This window comes from Thunnus thynnus, chromosome 3 (genome assembly GCF_963924715.1).
Source record: "Thunnus thynnus chromosome 3, fThuThy2.1, whole genome shotgun sequence".
NCBI classification, from domain to species: Eukaryota; Metazoa; Chordata; class Actinopteri; order Scombriformes; family Scombridae; genus Thunnus; species Thunnus thynnus.
The window spans coordinates 36,346,023-36,364,222 of NC_089519.1; the positions used below are offsets into that span (position 1 = coordinate 36,346,023).

The 18,200-nt window shown below is 39.0% G+C and overlaps 1 protein-coding gene across 1 annotated transcript; it reads right to left on the minus strand.

Moving 5' to 3' along the window:
- Positions 1–5,361: 5,361 nt before the first annotated feature.
- Positions 5,362–7,620, minus strand: LOC137180320 (E3 ubiquitin-protein ligase TRIM21-like). Its single transcript, XM_067585638.1, has one exon. The coding sequence runs from the start codon at positions 7,593–7,595 to the stop codon at positions 5,952–5,954; it is 1,644 nt and encodes a 547-aa protein (XP_067441739.1). The 5' UTR covers positions 7,596–7,620; the 3' UTR covers positions 5,362–5,951.
- Between the last annotated feature and the right edge of the window lie 10,580 nt (positions 7,621–18,200).

Sequence of the window (18,200 nt, forward strand, 5' to 3'; positions counted from 1 at the left end):
TTCAGGCGTCTTAGCCAACTATAGACCTATATCTAACCTTCCATTTCTCTCTAAGATCCTTGAGAAAGCAGTCTCTAATCAGTTATGTGACTTTCTACATAACAATAGTTTATTTGATGATTTTCAGTCAGGATTTAGAGGCATCATAGCACAGAGACAGCACTGGTGAAGGTCACAAATGACCTCCTGACTGCATTAGACAAAGGACTTGTCTCTGTACTTGTTAGATCTTAATGGTGCATTTGACACAATTGATCATCAAATCCTATTACACAGACTAGAGCATTTAATTGTCATCAAAGGAACTACATTAAGCTGGTTTAAATCCTATTTATCAGACCAATTTCAGTTTGTACATGTTAATGATGAATCCTCCGTGAAGGCAAAAGTTACACACGGAGTTCCACAAGGTTCTGTTCTTGGACCAATACTATTCACCTTGTATATGCTTCCTTTAGGTAATATTATTGGGAAACGCTCCATAAATTTTCATTGCTACGCAGATGATACCCAAATATATTTATCAATGAAGCCAGATGAAACCAATCAGTTAACTAAACTCCAAGCATGCCTTAAGGACATAAAGAGCTGGATGACCTGCAATTTTCTGCTATTAAACTCAGATAAAACTGAAGTTATTGTGCTTGGCCCTAAACACCTTAAAACACATTATCTAATGATATAGCTACTCTAGATGGCATTACCCTGGCCTCCAGCACCACCGTAAGGAATCTGGAAGTTATCTTTGATCAGGATATGTCCTTCAACTCTCACTGGACTGCCTTTTTTCACTTACGTAGTATTGCAAAAATGAGGCACATCTTGTCTCAACAAGATGCAGAGAAAATAGTCCACGCATTTGTTATTTCTAGGCTGGATTATTGCAACTCATTATTATCAGGCTGCCCTAACAAGTCTCTAAAGACTCTCCAGCTGGTCCAGAATGCAGCTGCACGTGTACTGACTAACACTAGAAAAAGAGATCATATTTCTCCCATTTTAGCTTCACTACATTGGCTTCCAGTAAAATCCAGAATTGAATTTAAAATCCTTCTCCTAACTTACAAAGCCCTTAATGGTCAGGCACCATCATATCTTGAAGAGCTCATAGTATCCTATTACCCCACTAGAACACTGCGCCTCCAGAATGCAGCTTACTGGTGGTTCCTACAGTCTTCAAGGCAGATGTACAGGAGCCACAGTACAAATTAAAGCTGCAAGCAGCGTTGGTCGGTCCTTGCACTCTGGTCCGTCGGGATCAGATCATTTTGCTTTTTAAAAATAAGGGATATTTCTTACAAGTGTGGTGTGCTTTCATTTTGAAAGTTTGATTGACAGTATGAGAATTTTTCTGCAGGGTGAGACACGTCTGTCTTGCTCACTCCTGTGTCATCAAAATCATGCAAGTTTTGGGCCCATTCACTTGAATTTCAATTAGTAAATTGAAAACTCTTGATGAGTTTGTGTGTAAAACAAATTAATTTCCAAATTTTCATCAAGTCTATTTTTAGAAAAGTAAAGACTTTTGACCCACATGACCTGATCAAAGTTTGATTGACATGTGTACTGTCAGGTGTGTAGAGACAATAAGTAACTGCAGCTGGACACAGAAAAATACTCATATATTTGAATGGAGAGTGTGAGTGAACCGCCAGGTGCTCGGGCCCTAATAAAGGCAAAACTGCAGTACAGAGCAACAAATTTTAGTTTTGATGGTATTTTTCTTACTTTATCACTAAACTGTCACCCTCACTCCATTTTTTCCCTTCCCCTCATAGGTCATCCCCACTACTGAACTATAAATATAAGACCTATAATTATTGTAAAATAAATGATAATAGCACCAAACTTCATACAAAGTTTGTATATAATGTACTGTATGTATATAGGCCTTTCTGCTGTATCCTACAAAAATGAGCTGCATTCAACCCCCACACCAGTGGCGGCTGGTGACTCAAAAAATTGGGGAGAACAGGAGGAAAACCAACATGGAATCTTACAACAAACCGCATCAAACTATATCATTGTCCCCCACCTGATGAAATCAGAGGGGTGGGGGACAATGATATAGTTTTATTTTATATGCCAATAAAACAATTTGCTTTTAAAAACAAAAGCCTGAGTGGTGTAAAGGCTGCTTCTTTAAAGACATTTAGCATATACATATTGTTTCTAAACAAAGAAGAGCTAATTTTAGCCATGGAGTGGTTCAGATGTGTGATTTTACCAACAAAGTGAAATTCAAATTTATAGTATTGTTCTATTGTGACAACAGATTTATGTTCTCAGACAAGATATCACATGATTTACACATGTTTCCTATGTATTTTCTTAGTATACAGAAATATATAAAGTACCACAAAGAATATAATGTGATACAGGAACAGATCAGTGCTGAATACTAGAAAGATTGAACACTAAAAACATTCACAGATCTAAAAGTGTAGGTTCACATCAGAAAGTATTAATGCATGTATCAAATACATGACTTGCACACTCTTATCTGTGTGCACGACATACAAAATATAGTCTACAAAGCTGACATGTTAACACTAAGGGTGCAACGGATCACAAATCCGTATGGATCACGGATCAACTACAATCAGTTACACCACTAGTCAAACTAAAGAAACTGTCAGAGGCAAGCAGCCAGACCTCCTGCACACTCATTCACTAATCATACAACATCAACAGGCTCTGAACAACCACCCAATTAAAAATGGGATCAATTCCATCTGAATGAGTGAGTCCAGACAGCTCACTGTAACTTCAACAAGCAAACTACCCACAACACATTTTATATATATATGTGTGTGTGTGTGTATATATATATATATATATATATATATATATATGTGTGTGTGTGTGTGTGTGTGTGTGTGTGTGTGTATGTATATACATATACATATATGTATATATATGTATATATATGTATGTATATATATATATATATGTATATATGTTAGTTAACAGAATTTTATGGCTGCTGCTTAACCAGTCTGATATCATCAGCAACAATGACAAACAAGCTAACTCTCCTAGTTGTTTCTCTGGTTGCTTCTCTCTCCAGCCGCTCCCTGGTGGTGTCCTGCTGCTGCTGCGCTGCACAGTCCAGATAATTTCTCCTGTTAACTGAACAACAGTCCTTAACAGTCCTTCCATGGATGTATAAAGAGTCCTTCAGGCTGCTACAAAAAGCCAGCTGTTGCATTGGCTAACGCAAGGAGCTATCTACTGCTGCTACTCTGCCTTACAGTGGAGAGAATTGACGATGAATTCTGGAAACTATCATTGGACCAACTCGATGTCAAGATTGCATCCTGGTTGTTGATTGGTTAGGGAGGCCGTCCTCCCTTGGGGAATCATTTTACATGTCTCTTCCAAAGAAAAGAGAAAAAATATGTTGTAAATAATACTAAGATTTGGTAATGGTTTATTTCAACCAGATATTCTTTTTTATATTTTGATCTCTCTCTTGCCTCTCAAAAAATAGAATAAAATAAAATAAAAATATATTTTATCAAATTTTTTACCAGGGCATGTTTAGGGAATCAAATTTAGGTCTGATGTCCCGTAATAAGAAAGAAAGAAAGAAGAAAGAAACAAACACATGAAATACAATAGTGCCTTTCCATCTTCGGTGCTCAGGCCCTAATTATATTTTCCCTGTTATCGATCGGGATGGGAACACGTGAACGGAGTCGTGAGCAATCGTGATCATTTAAGTCATGCTGGCAGCTCAAACAGATATCCACAAATAAAATGTGTCTTCTTTTTTTATCACAACATTTTCAATGTGTGCATTGTACAAGTCAATGTTAGCAAACACCTACACACTAAGTAAAAAAACTGTTGGATAAAAATCTCTGACCAACAATAAGATTGAGAGGAGAGGGCTGCTGATGCATCTGTGTGTGTGTGTGGCATATGTGCCTTACTTTAGGGCACTGGGCTTCCCTGTGACAGTCCCTTTGCTGTAATCTACAACCTTTGACTAGAAGTTTGTGTCTTCTCCCATTAATTCACACTGTTAAATTATTTAGTTAAATTAGTTAAATTATTTATTGAAATTATCTACATACAATATATATTACAATACCGTAAACTATAAAGGTGAATGTGTGAATATTTCAGTGAGAAGGATCCTGTAGTGTATAGGTATATACAGCTGTATGCAAAAGTTTGGGCACCTTTTGACAAATAACATATTTTGGTGATTTTTTAATTGAAAAGATGTAAACACAGTATCTCTAGGATATGGAAAAAACAATATTTTCAGGCAAACAAAAGTCAAGTTTAATCAACAGTTTGTAAAAGAGTTTTAAAAGTAGGAGCAGATTCTGTTTTATAAAGGATTTCAGGTAAATATCAGCTAATAACTCAAAGTATATAAATTCTGATTGGACTTTCCTAAATGTTAATGGTGAGGGGTGTAACTTAAAGGACGGTTCACAATCTTCTAATGGTCAGTATGAACAGGAGGAATGATTACAGCAAGAAAAACAGGTTTAATGTTCATTTGGACTCCTGACTGTTGTTTTAAGACACGTTTGAACAACTGTGAACCTGTCCTTAAATAACTACAGAAATCAGCTGTTTTAGGGAATTACTGAACCTTTTAAAAACGGCTACAAACCAGTACAATAATTTACTGACTATTGACATGGAACAGGAGTCCACAGGCTGTTGGTCCAGACTGGTTTTCTGTGCCGATAGTGTTTTATTCTATTGGTACAGAACGAGTTTGCAGAATTTATTGTCAAATCTCTTTCAACTGAAATATTGGTTACTGTACAGTTGACATGAAGTTTAACAATGTGCAACGATAAAAAACATTTGGATAATTTACTTCAGTAGAAAACAAACCTCTCAATAGATTGTAGGTCAGTTAAGTAAAAAACAATAATCAGTGCAGAGAGAAAATATTGAAACATGATGATACAAAGCTGCATATGTAGACTAATAAGTGTTTGGTAAAGAAAGCAGAAAAACATTTGTGATTGTTAATGAACTGTAACAGAAACACAAACACAGCTTCTCTGTAAAACAGCTTTTATTTTTTGTGTTTGGTGTTCAACAAGTCACTGCTTACTCAGGCCATGTTTTTAAAGCTTTACATTAAAACTACAGACATAGTTTAGTTTACAGGTTTTTACAATCACATATTTACAGATTTCTTTAAATCATAATCAATCTATTCAATATTCAAACAAACAAATTGGCCAAAGTGGACAGAAACTAAATAAACCTCAGAAAATCCTTTATACGCGTTATACACATATTCTATTAATCAACTGTAGAGCTGCAACTAATGATTATTTTCATTAACAATAAATCTTGTTTTAACCTGTTTTTAAATCATTATTTACTCTATAAAATGTCAGAAAATAGTGAAAATATTCATCACAGTTTCTAAGAGTTCAAGGTGTCTTTGAATGTTTTGTCTGACCAACAGTCCAAAACCCAAAAATATTCCAGTTACCATCATATAGAGCAGAGAGTAGCAGCAAAACCTCACATTTAAAAAGATGGAGCCTGAGAATGTTTGTCTGACAAATAATTTAAACGATTATCAATCAATCAATTCATTTCTGTTGTTCTGTCATTAAGTGTTTCAGCACTTATTACAACCTGTAAAATATTGACACATATTCTGTGGAGTCATGGTCTCAGCTGAACTCTACAATGAAGCTTTATGACACTGTGAAATATTCACACTTTGTTTTCTGTGGTTTCACTTCAAACTGAAAGTTTTGTTTTTTTGGAAACTTTGTGTTTTTGACTAGAAATGAAACTAAAGTTCTGTGGATTTGATCAGATGTTTAAATAGAGATTTAATTTTAGATAGAAATCCTAGTTTGTGTTTTTTCTCATAATAAACAAGAATGTGTTTGTTTATTTACTCTCTTCAAAAACAAAGACACATTTATGACATAAAACAGGTGATTACTCTACTCAGTTTGATTGACAGGACAGATGATCAGAGGGGCGGAGTTTTTACCACCATAATTAATACAGGGACTGAAGAATGGGTAGAGTTTCTCAGTGAAGGAGCAGCCAGTAAAGGAGTAGATAAGAGCTGCAGCATCTACGTCATAAAAGGAGACCAGACCCTCCTTATAATCCACAAACACCCCCACCTTCTGAGGCTGAGACTTCAGAGAGAGACGGACTGGAGGGTTATTACAAGCACTGTACTCATTTCCATTTCTCAACCATATAGTCCAGTAACCATCCTGAGGTCTAGCTGTTATTTTTCCCTTCCTGTTGATGGACTCTCTGGCCACTCCTAAATCCCAGTCAGTCTTCCCTTTAACCTGAACCTCAAAGTAAAATCTGCCTGAAGAGAAACTCTGCTTTCCTAAAACACTAACACAAGGAGAAAATCTCTCTGGGTTGTCTGGGAGACTCTTCCACACATCACCACAATTTACTTGTTTCTCATCATCAGACAGGATGAGTTTAGGATGTGCTGTATCAGGATCAAGAGTCACATCCACTGCATACTGCTGGACCCTCTTCAGCTCGACCTCAAACAGCTTCTTCATCTCTTTACTGAGCGTCTCCTCCAGCTGAGCCACAGCTCTCACCACAGTCCCCTCATATGATGGTGGATGGACGCTGACCTCTGTCCAGTCGTTGGTGGGTAGAGCAGCTTTCAGGGACGGGAAGTTTTGGAGGAGGTGGAGGTGGTCTTCAGAGCGTGAGAGTTGCTTCACCTCAGAGTTTCTCTTCATCAGCTCAGAGATTTCCTGTTTCAGCTCTTTGATGAAGTCTTCAGCCTGTTTCTCTGTCGTTCTTTGCTTCTCTTCAATCGTCTCAATGAGCTCATTCAGGCTTCTCTCAACAGACTCCTTCAGAGTGATGAAGACCTGAACACCTTCTGCTTTCTCTCTGTCTGCATCTTTCTTACTGAGGTCAACTGAGTGTTTGATCTCTTGAATCTTCAGTCGTCTCTTCTGGATCATCTGCTGAATTTCAGCCTCTGTCTTCCCCAGCTCTGCCTTCTTTCCTTCATATTCTTCTTTCAGAGGAACAAACTCATGTGTCTTGTGGTTTAAAACAGAGCAGAGCATGCAGACACATGTCTGGTCGGTCTTACAGAACAGCTCCAGAGGTTTATTGTGTTTCATACACATCCTGTCTTCCAGGTTCTCCACAGGGTCCATCAGCTGATGTCTTTTCAGACGTGAAGCTGTCAGATGAGGCTCCAGGTGAGTCTCACAGTAGGAGGTCAGACACACCAGACAGGACTTCAGGGCCTTCAGTTTGGTTCCAGTACAGACGTCACAGGGAACTTCTCCTGGTTTGGCAGCTTGTTGCTCTGAGCTGCTGCTGCTGGCTTTCTGTTGAGCTTCCTGTCTGAACTGAGCAACAACCTCAGAAATAAAAGTATTCACACTCAACTTAGGTCTTTTGTTGAAAACCTCTTTACACATTGGACACAGGTACTGGTCATTACTGTTCCAGTGTTCAGTGATGCAGTTTTTGCAGAAGTTGTGTCCACATGATGTGGTGACTGGATCAGTGAACACATCCAGACAGATGGAGCACAGAAACTGATCTTCAGATCGCAGACAGCTGGCAGCAGACATATCTACACACAAAATAAACAATTTGTTTAAAATTAAATTTCAATTATTTGTTCAAAAAGAAATAAAGATAATTACTGTTGTATTAAGTATAACATGTGATATTAGGTGAAGTAATTTTGAACTATATTTTCCCTGTTATCAATCGGGATGGGAACACGTGAACGGAGTCGTGAGCAACCGTGATCATTGAAGTCGTGCTGGCAGCTCAAACAGTTATTCACAAGGCTGCATGGTGAGTTTAAAGTTGTTGTTTACTTTGATGATGTGTTTTATGTGTGCTGGTTTACACAAACACAGTAAGAGACTGTCATCTGCAGCTCTTTATCTAACAGCTCATTGTGGCTGTTTCTGCTTGTACTATTCTTCCATACAATCTTTAAAATGAACCACTGACAACATAACACAGAATATGTACATATCTTGTTGTGTGGACCAACTGTTATTGAAGAATAGCACTGCTAACAAAGCTCTGCTAACTTGGTGACAAACACCTTTTATTACCTGCAGCTGCTTCACAATAAAAGCTGCTGCTTGTTGGTAGAAAGCTTTTAATGTGAAACAGCTACAGGAAATAGAATGCAGTGTGTCTGTAGGAAGTGATCAGTAAATAGTAATAAGACCAGGAAGGTTGGAGTGAAGCTGAACTCCAAACCACAGAGATTCAGTTACAAGTTACAAAAGTCCTGAGAACTGACACAGAGAGACTGTTTAAAAAACAATTAAAGTTGTTTCACTGAATCTGTGTAAAAACATCTTTAGTTATATTGTCACTAATTTCACAAGTGTCAGTATGAAATGAAAAGAGTGGAACTTCCTGTCTACTGTGTTAAAGCTGGTTGTTGAAACATTAAATATGATCAGTTGTACTCACCAGTGTTTGGCAGAGACTCTGCTGTGTTGTTGAGAAAGACTTGATGAACTCAGTTTAATTTTTATTTGGACAGAAGTGGAGAGACTCGACTGCAGCTCTGCTGTCGCTCTGAGAAACTTAAAGTTTCATTTCTGCAGAGTGACGTTGCAGCTGTCTTCTCTTTCCAGTGTTGCTCCTCCTCTTACTGCAGCTCTGACTGTGAGTTTGTTTCCTCCTTCTGATTTACAGGATTATTGTGAAATATCATGGAGCAAAAGTGAGACTGTAAATAACAGGCAGCCAGTTTTTTATTGCTGAAGTTTTGATGTTAAATCAATAGTTATTTCAAAAACACATTTTTAACTTCCACAAACAGTTTCCAGTTTACTTCACAAAATGAGGTGAAAGACAGTTGACAACAACCAAAGGATGATTTTATTTTATCTCATTCAGATACAATTTCTATATTTTGCTTCATGTTCTACCTTATTTGTTCCTTTGCTGTAAAGGCGATTAGTTCAGACTGTTTTGTGGTGAACCACCACAGTCCTGACAGGGATAAATGTAGAATCTATCATCTCTGTACTGAGTGATGCTTCACACTGCCAGCACTGTCCTTTGGGAGTTTGGGAGTTGTAGTGTGAACCCTGTTAGCCACAGAGCTAACGTCATGTCAGCAGCTCTGCCGCCAATCTGAGGTTTGGAACATTTAAAGAATTAAAAAGTGTTTGTTAGCAGGAGTTGGATGGTTTGAATCCTCAACCTGTTTTAGTAAATCTTGATGACTGTAATGATCTTTCCTGTTTAAGAAACTTTTATTGCAGTAACAGAAACCTTTTATTAGATCAGACTTTATTGTTCATTGGGGGCAAAATTCAAGAACACAGATAAAGTCCTATTTTAATCAAATAAATGAGACTGAAATAAGACATTAAATTAGTTAAATTATTAATTACAGTAATCTACATACAATGTATATTACAATACCTTAAACTGTATAAGTGAATGTGCAAATATTTAAGTGAGAAGGATCCTGTAGTGTATAGGCAGTGTTGGGGTGGTTACTCAAAAAATGTAATGTATTACACATTATTTGTTACTTTTTTTAAAAGTAATGCATTACTTTACTAAATTACTCCCTGTGAAAGGTAATTAATTACACTACTCGTTACATTACTTTTGCATTACTCCGCAACAACGCCTGAGATGTGTTGTTGTGTAATTGCCAGTTGGCAGATTCTGTTTTATAAAGGATTTCAGGTAAATATCAGCTAATAACTCAAAGTGTATAAATTCTGACTGGACTGTCCTAAATGTTAATGGTGAGGGGTGTAACTTAAAAGACAGGTTCACAATTTTTCAAGTGTGTCTTAAAACAACAGTCAGGTGTCCATATTTCAATTCAATTCAATTTTTTTCAATTCAGTTTTATTTATATAGCACCAAATCACAACAAAAGTTATCTCAAGGCACTTTTCACATAGAGCAGGCCGAGACCGTACTCTTTAATTTACAGAGTCCCAACAATTCCCCCATGAGCAAGCACTTGGCGACAGCGGTAAGGAAAAACTCCCCTTTAACGGGAAGAAACCTCAAGCAGGACCCGGCTCTTGGTGGGCGGCCATGTGCTTTGACCGTTTGGGTTGAGAGAGACAGAAAAGGGTGGGGGGGACACAGAGAAGCAGAACAACAGCAGCAGCAACAAACAGCAACAACAGCCGGACAAGGACAGGAGAAGGACATCAACGGTTTATGGTGTTTCCTGCGGATGAGAAAGCACAAAGAACTCTGTGGGAAGAAGTCAACTTGTAACATGCATTAATGGTAAATAAATACATACAGATGGAGAAGAGGAGAGAGGAGCTCAGTGCATCATGGGAAGCCCCCCAGCAGTCTAGGCCTATAGCAGCATAACTAAGGGCTGATCCAAGGTGAGCTTGGCCGGTCCAAACTATAAGCTTTATCAAAAAGGAAAGTTTTAAGCCTACTCTTAAACATAGAGTGTCTGCACCCCGGACTGAATCTGGAAGATGGTTCCACAAGAGAGGAGCCTGATAGCTGAAGGTTCTGCCTCCCATTCTACTTTTAGAGAGTGTAGGAACCACCAGTAAGCCTGCATACTGGGAGCGCAGTGTTCTGGTGGGGTAATAGGATACTATGAGCTCTTTAAGATATAATGGTGTCTGACCATTAAGGGCTTTGTATGTGAGGAAAAGGATTTTAAATTAAATTCTTGATTTTACTGGAAGCCAATGCAGCGAAGCTAAAATGGGAGAAATATGATCTCTTTTTCTAGTTTTTGTCAGTACACATGCAGCTGCATTCTGGACCAGCTAGAGAGTCTTAAGAGACTTGTTAGGGCAGCCTGATAATAAGGAATTGCAATAATCCAGCCTAGAAGTAACAAATGCGTGGACTAGTTTCTCTGCATCTTGTTGAGACAAGATGTGCCTGATTTTTGCAATACTACGTAAGTGAAAAAAGGCAGTCCTTGAAATTTGTTTTATGTGAGAGTTGAAGGACATATCCTGATCAAAGATAACTCCCAGATTCCTTACGGTGGTGCTGAAGGCCAGGGTAATGTCATCTAGAGTAGCTATATCATTAGATAATGTGTGTTTTTAAGGTGTTTAGGGCCAAGCACAATAACTTCAGTTTTATCTGAGTTTAGTAGCAGGAAATTGCAGGTCATCCAGGTCTTTATATCCTTAAGGCATGTTTGGAGTTTAGTTAACTGATTGGTTTCATCTGGCTTCATTGATAAATATATTTGGGTATCATCTGCGTAGCAATGAAAATTTATGGAGCGTTTCCCAATAATATTACCTAAAGGAAGCATATACAAGGTGAATAGTATTGGTCCAAGTACAGAACCTTGTGGAACTCCATGTCAAACTTTTGCTTTCATGGCGGATTCATCATTAACATGTACAAACTGAAATTGATCTGATAAATAGGATTTAAACCAGCTTAATGCAGTTCCTTTGATGCCAATTAAATGTTCCAGTCTCTGTAATAGGATTTGATGATCAATTGTGTCAAATGCAGCATTAAGATCTAACAAGACAAGTACAGAGACAAGTCCTTTGTCTGATGCAGTCAGGAGGTCATTTGTGACCTTCACCAGTGGTGTCTCTGTGCTATGATGCCTCTAAATCCTGACTGAAAATCGTCAAATAAACTATTGTTATGTAGAAAGTCACATAAGTGATTAGAGACTGCTTTCTCAAGGATCTTAGAGAGAAATGGAAGGTTAGATATAGGTCTATAGTTGGCTAAGACGCCTGAATCGAGAGTAGGCTTCTTAAGAAGAGGTTTAATTACAGCTACTGTAAAGGACTGTGGTACATAGCCTGTTACTAAAGACAGATTGATCATATCTAGTAAAGAAGTGCTTATTATGGGAAAGACTTCTGTAAGCAGCCTAGTTGGGATGGGGTCTAAGAGACAGGTTGAAGGTTTGGATGAAGAAATCGTTGAAGTTAATTCAGAAAGGTCAATTGGAGAAAAACAGTCCAAAAATATGTCAGGTTTCACAGCTGCTTCTAGGGTTCCTGAGTTTGTGGATAAATCAGTGCCTGTTGAGGGCAGAGACTGTTGAACTTTGTCTCTAATAGTTAGAATTTTATCATTAAAGAAGCTCATGAAGTCATTACTAACGAGAGCCATTGGAATACATGGACCTGACTCTGTCAGTTTGGTCAAAGTGCTGAAAAGAAACCTAGGGCTGTTTTTATGCTCCTCTATTAATGATGAGTAATAGGCGGCCCTGGCATTACAGAGGGCCTTCCTATATGTTTTAAGACTATTTCGCCAGGTTAAGCGAGCTTCTTCTAGTTTGGTAGAACACCAAATCCTTTCCAGTTTTCGCAATATTTGCTTTAATTTGTGGGTTTGGGAGTTAAACCATTGAGCTAACCTCTTATGTTTTATTATTTTCCTTTATAAGGGGGCGATGGAGTCGAGTGTTATTCGTAATGAGCCTGCAGCACTATCAACAAGATTATTAATTTGGGAGGGACTAAAATTAGCATAGGGTTAGGGTTAGGAGTCCTCTGTAGTATTGAGACATAGCACTGAATTTAGCACTGATGGAATTGCTTCCTTAAATTTAGCTACAGCACTATCAGATAGACATCTAGTGAAGACATTTTTGTCCAATGGCGTGTAGTCCAGTAGTAGGAATTCAAAAGTTATTAAGTAATGGTCTGATAAAATAGGATTTTGTGGAAAAACTATCAAACATTCAATTTCAATGCCGTAAGTCAGCACAAGATCAAGGGTGTGATTAATACAGTGAGTGGGTTTATTTACACTCCGAGAGAAGCCAATTGAGTCTAACAATGAGATAAACGCAGTGCTCATTATCGACGTCCACATGAATATTAAAATCACCTACTATAATTACTTTATCTGTACTAAGGACTAAGTTTGAATTCCTATCTGAATTCTCAGAGTTTTTATCAGAGTACGGGCCAGGAGGACGGTACACTATAACACATAGAACTGGCTGTAAAGTTTTCCAGGTTGGGTGAGAGAGACTAAGAACAAGGCTTTTGAATGAGTTATAATTAAATTAAGGTCTAGAGTTGACAAAAAGGCTTGAGTTGAAAATGGCTGCGACTCCTCCTCCTCGGCCAGTGTCTTGAGGAATGTGAGTATTAAAAAAACGGGGGAGAGTAGATTCATTAAGGCTGACATATTCTTTATGACACAGCCAGGTTTCAGTAAGACAAAATAAATCAATATGATGATCTGAGATTAGATCGTTTACTAATACAGCTCTGCTGTCGCTCTGACAAACTTTAAGTTTCATTTCTGCAGAGTGACGTTGCATTATTACAGCATTATTGTGAAATATCATGGAGCAAAGGTAATATTGTACCTGACAGGTGAGAGGAGTAAGACATGTAAAAAGTTGTTGCTTAACTTAATTTTGTGTGTTGAAAGTTTTTCACAAGGTTTTCACAAGGTGATCAAAAATAAACAAACCCTGAATTTAGATTTATTTTTGCCACAAGAGACTAAAAGTTTTGGACAGACAAACACTGAACTGTGCAGCCAGTTTTCATGTAACTATTAACTTCTTTTTCTCTTTATCTTGAACTGAGTCCAACAAATGTCGTCTGGTCAACGTTGATGTTAAATCAACAGTTATTTCAAAAACACATTTTTTAACTTCTACTAACAGTTTCCAGTTTACTTCACAAAATGAGGTGAAAGACGGTTGACAACAACCAAAGGATCATTTTATTTTATCTCATGCAGATACGATTTCTATATTTTGCTTTACATTCTACCTTATTTGTTCCTTTGCTGTAAAGCCAATTAGTTGTTTTGTGGTGAACCACCACAGTCCTGACAGGGATAAATGTAGAATCTATCATCTCTGTACTGAGTGATGCTTCACACTGCCAGCACTGTCCTTTGGGAGTTTGGGAGTTGTAGTGTGAACCCTGTTAGCCAAAGAGCTAACGTCATGTCAGCAGCTCTGCTGTCAATCTGAGGTTTGGAACATTTAAAGAATTAAAAAGTGTTTGTTAGCAGGAGTTGGATGGTTTGAATCCTCAACCTATTTAAGTGAGAAGGATCCTGTAGTGCAAACATGCCCCTTTGGGACCCATGTGGGGCCACTGCGGGAATAAAATGACCCCTGCAGGGGCAGCCCACTGTGGGCCCCATTACCGGCGTGAAATGCGGGGCACGTGTAGGCCCCACACTATGGGGCCCAGGTGGTGCCCAAGTGGGACAGCCCACAACCAGCCCAAATTGTGGGCCCGCAACGTGCCCCAGTGAGCCCAGGTGGTGCCCCACACTTCATGCCCACAGTGGGCTGCCCCTGTGGGGCTCATTTTTCTTCCTGCAGTGGCCCCACACGGGCCCCAAAGGGGCAATTTTTGCTGGGCCCTGTGTGGGCAGCCCACTGTGGGCCCCATTACTGGCATGAAACACGGGACAAGTGTGGGGCCCTGGTGGTGCCCCAGTGGGACAGCCCACACCCAGTCCAAAGTGTGGGCTGAGTGTGGGCCCCACTGGGACTCATTGTGGGCCCATAGTGTGCCCACAGTATGCCCCTAAGTAGGCCCACAATGGGCCCCACACTCAGCCCACAGCCCCTGTTAAGTTTATGTTTCGAACACCTAAATTTATTCACAGCCAGGTTAGAAGAAAAAAATGAAGAAAAGAGAAAAAATGAAGAAAATATATTGAAAATTGAGTACAAACTGAGCATGTGGATTGAACACTGAATAAATTGCTAAAACAACTTAATTTTTAAAAAACAGAACAATTAATGACCACATAGAACCACATTAGAACACAATAAGTACATAATAAATCAATCTCCTCAGGGGATCTCTGCCATTTATCTTCTGGTCCTTCTGTTCGTGGGGAACTACGATGTTAAATACTTGACAAAGAGAATAAGAACAAACAAAAAATCTGAACACAAGGTCCAAATGGTTGTTTCTGAAGCTTTCATATATAATGTAAAAGTAACACACACCGAGGGTTGTAGTGAGGTACTGATCACTGGAAACAGACTGAAAAGCAGAAGAAAAGTGTGCACACTCTGGCTCCATATGCATTTCCCTTTTATATAGATGGCATTCCGGCCCTCAGGCCCTCTTCAAGATCAGCAATCATAGTAGGACACAGGCACTGGTATGTTATATAGGCCACACCATAGTAGCACAGCTGATGGTGATTAGATAATCATGTTCCACCATTAGGGTGAGAAAAACAATCAAAAGATCAAAACGTTTAACAAATAGTGACAGGAACTACAGCCAATCAACTCTCTTCAAATAAAGTGACAAAAACCAATATGTTTCATATCACATATACAGATTTAAATTTGACATTCCAGTCCTTTTGGTTAACTGCGTTTGGCCCCGCACAGACTATCTCACAGAGGGGCCCATGTGGGCTTTCTGTGGGCAAGCCCACAGTTGTTGCCCACAGAAAACCCTCATTGGGGCCCAAAAGTGCAAAACTGCTTTGGGCCCTGCATGGGCAATCCCAAAGGGGGGTCTATGTGGGCATTCTGTGGACAAGCCCACAATGGGTTGCCCACAGAAAACCCTCATTGGGGCCTGAGGAAGTAAAACTGTTGTGGGCCCTGCAGAGGCTAACCCGCAGGGCGTCTGTGTGGGCATTTTGTGGGCAAGCCCACAGCGGGTATTCCACAGGACACTATCATGGTGGTGGCAAAACTGCTGTGGGCCCTGCATGGGCTATCCCACAAGGGAGCCCATGTGGGCTTTCTGTGGTCAAGCCCACTGTGGGTTGCCCGCAGGAAACCATGATGGTGGCCCCAAAGGGCCAAACTGCTGTGGGCCCCGCATAGGCTTACCCACATGGGGTCCACGTGGAATTAGTGTGGGTTTGCCCTGCCCACACTTCCCCACAGTAAACCCATACATACCCACAGTGGGTCCACATGGGCATTTTTGCCTAAAAAGACAATTACATCTGATTGACAAGAGCCGTGACACTGTTTACATAAAAGTTGGTAAACTCTTCAAGTAAAGGCGTGGACTGCCCGTCCACCTCAAGGTGTAATTATCAGTCTATACAGCTGTATCCAAAAGTTTGGGCTCCTTTTGACAAATCACATATTTTAGTGATTTTTTAATTGAAAAGATGTAAACACAGTTACTCTAGGATATGGAAGAAAACAATATTTTCAGGCAAACAAAAGTCAAGTTTAATCAAAAGTTTGTAAAAGAGTTTTAAAAGTAGGAGCAAATTCTGTTTTATAAAGGATTTCAGGTAAATATCAGCTAATAACTCAAAGTATATAAATTCCGATTGGACTGAATGTTAATGGTGAGGGGTGTAACTTAAAGGACAGGTTCACAATTTTTCAAGTGTGTCTTAAAACAACAGTCAGGAGTCCATATGAACAGTGAAAGAGGTTTTCCTCGCTGTAATCATTCCTCCTGTTCATACTGGATATTAAAGATCCTTCAAATGTGTTTTCAATGGAAGTGATGGAGGCCAAAATCCACAGTGTGTCCACACAGTCATTTAAAAGTCTCTGTGAAGCTTATATGAGGCTTCAGCAGTCTGAGTTAGTCATATCAAGTGGATATCTGACACATTTACAGTCTTTTTAGCATCAAATTCCCTCTTTGTGTTTCCTCGGACAGTGTTTCCCTGTTGAGCTGCAGGTGGAAGTATAGTAACAAAAAGAGGGACTTTGGCACTAAAAAGACTGTAACGTTGAAAGACATCTACTTGATTTGACTCATTTGGACGCTGAAGTTTCATATTAGCTTCAGATAAACTTTTAAATACATTTTTGCACAGAAGGAGGACTGTGGATTTTGTCCCCCATCACTTCCATTGTAAGGTCATTATGAAGGGATCTTCTAATGGTCAGTATGAACAGAAGGAATGACTACAGCAAGAAAAACATTGTGAACACAGTGTTCATTTGGGCTCCTGACTGTTGGTTTAAGACACACTTGAACAACTGTGAACTCGTCCTTTAAGCCTAAATCAAAACAGAATAATTTGAGTTAAATTTAACCCCACAAAACAAACCTAAAAATAAGGTGTGATGGCAGATTTGTACAAATTAGACCAAAATATTTTTAAATACTCAATGTACAGGTAGCCCAGAATAGCTTAACTTGAGTAAATGTACTTAATTACTTTCTATCACTGCATTTATTAAAGGAAATAAAAGTGCAGAAGAGGAAATGAAAGAAAAGCTTTCATGAACCAGACACATGTTGAATCTTTTCTGTATCATATAAGAGTTGATTCATGTAAAACTCAGATTCTTCTTTGTGTCAGTGCACCAGCGGGCGTCACCTGAGCATCACCTGGTGGGAGTCACCTGTCCCTGCGCGGTCAGGCGGTCCGGTCGGGCTCGTCAGGTCTCTTCATTAACAGTCTGGCAGCTGTCTGATGGAGCAGATATCATCCCGGCAGGTAAACCGAGCCTCGTTATCTGCAGACAGGTGTGTAACTGTAGTCCAGCACACTGCTGCAAATCACAGGCACACAGATGTAATCTGCCTCCGTTTAATCACGCTGCCTTTGTCCCCAAACTTACTCCAGGATTCACTTTACTCCATTTGTAAAGGAAATTTCACTCCGCTTTTTCGCCAAGTGGACGCAGTGTTTTTAATTATAAAGGAGACATTTTGGCAACGAGAGTCCTGAATGTTTGAACAGTGTGTGTGTGTTTTATAAAGCAGAGACATGAGCTGCTGTTTTCATTATTTTAAAGGACAAGTTCACAATTTTTCATGTTTTTCATGGAAGTATAGTAACAAAAAGAGGGACTTTGGCACTAAAAAGACTGTAACGTTGAAAAATATCTACTTGATTTGACTCATTTATCTTAATTTATCTTCTTCATTATCTGAAGCTTCATATTAGCTTCAGATAAACTTTTAAATACATTTTTGCACAGAAGGAGGACTGTGGATTTTGTCCTCTATCACTTCCATTGTAAGGTCATTATGAAGGGATCTTCTACTGGTCAGTATGAACAGGAGGAATGATTACAGCAAGAAAACATAACAGACTTGAACTCGTCCTTGAACTGTTTATACATTAAAAACATTTTATCAGACTTTTAAAACCTGTTTGAAGCAGAAATAATCTGATTGGGTGATTTAAACATCCGTGGGCGGAGCCAAAGAAGCACCTGCTATGTCTGATTATGTGATTGTGTATCAGACTTTAATTTAACCCTAAAAAGCCTAAAATGGCAGCATGCGGGTTAAAATCAGTGG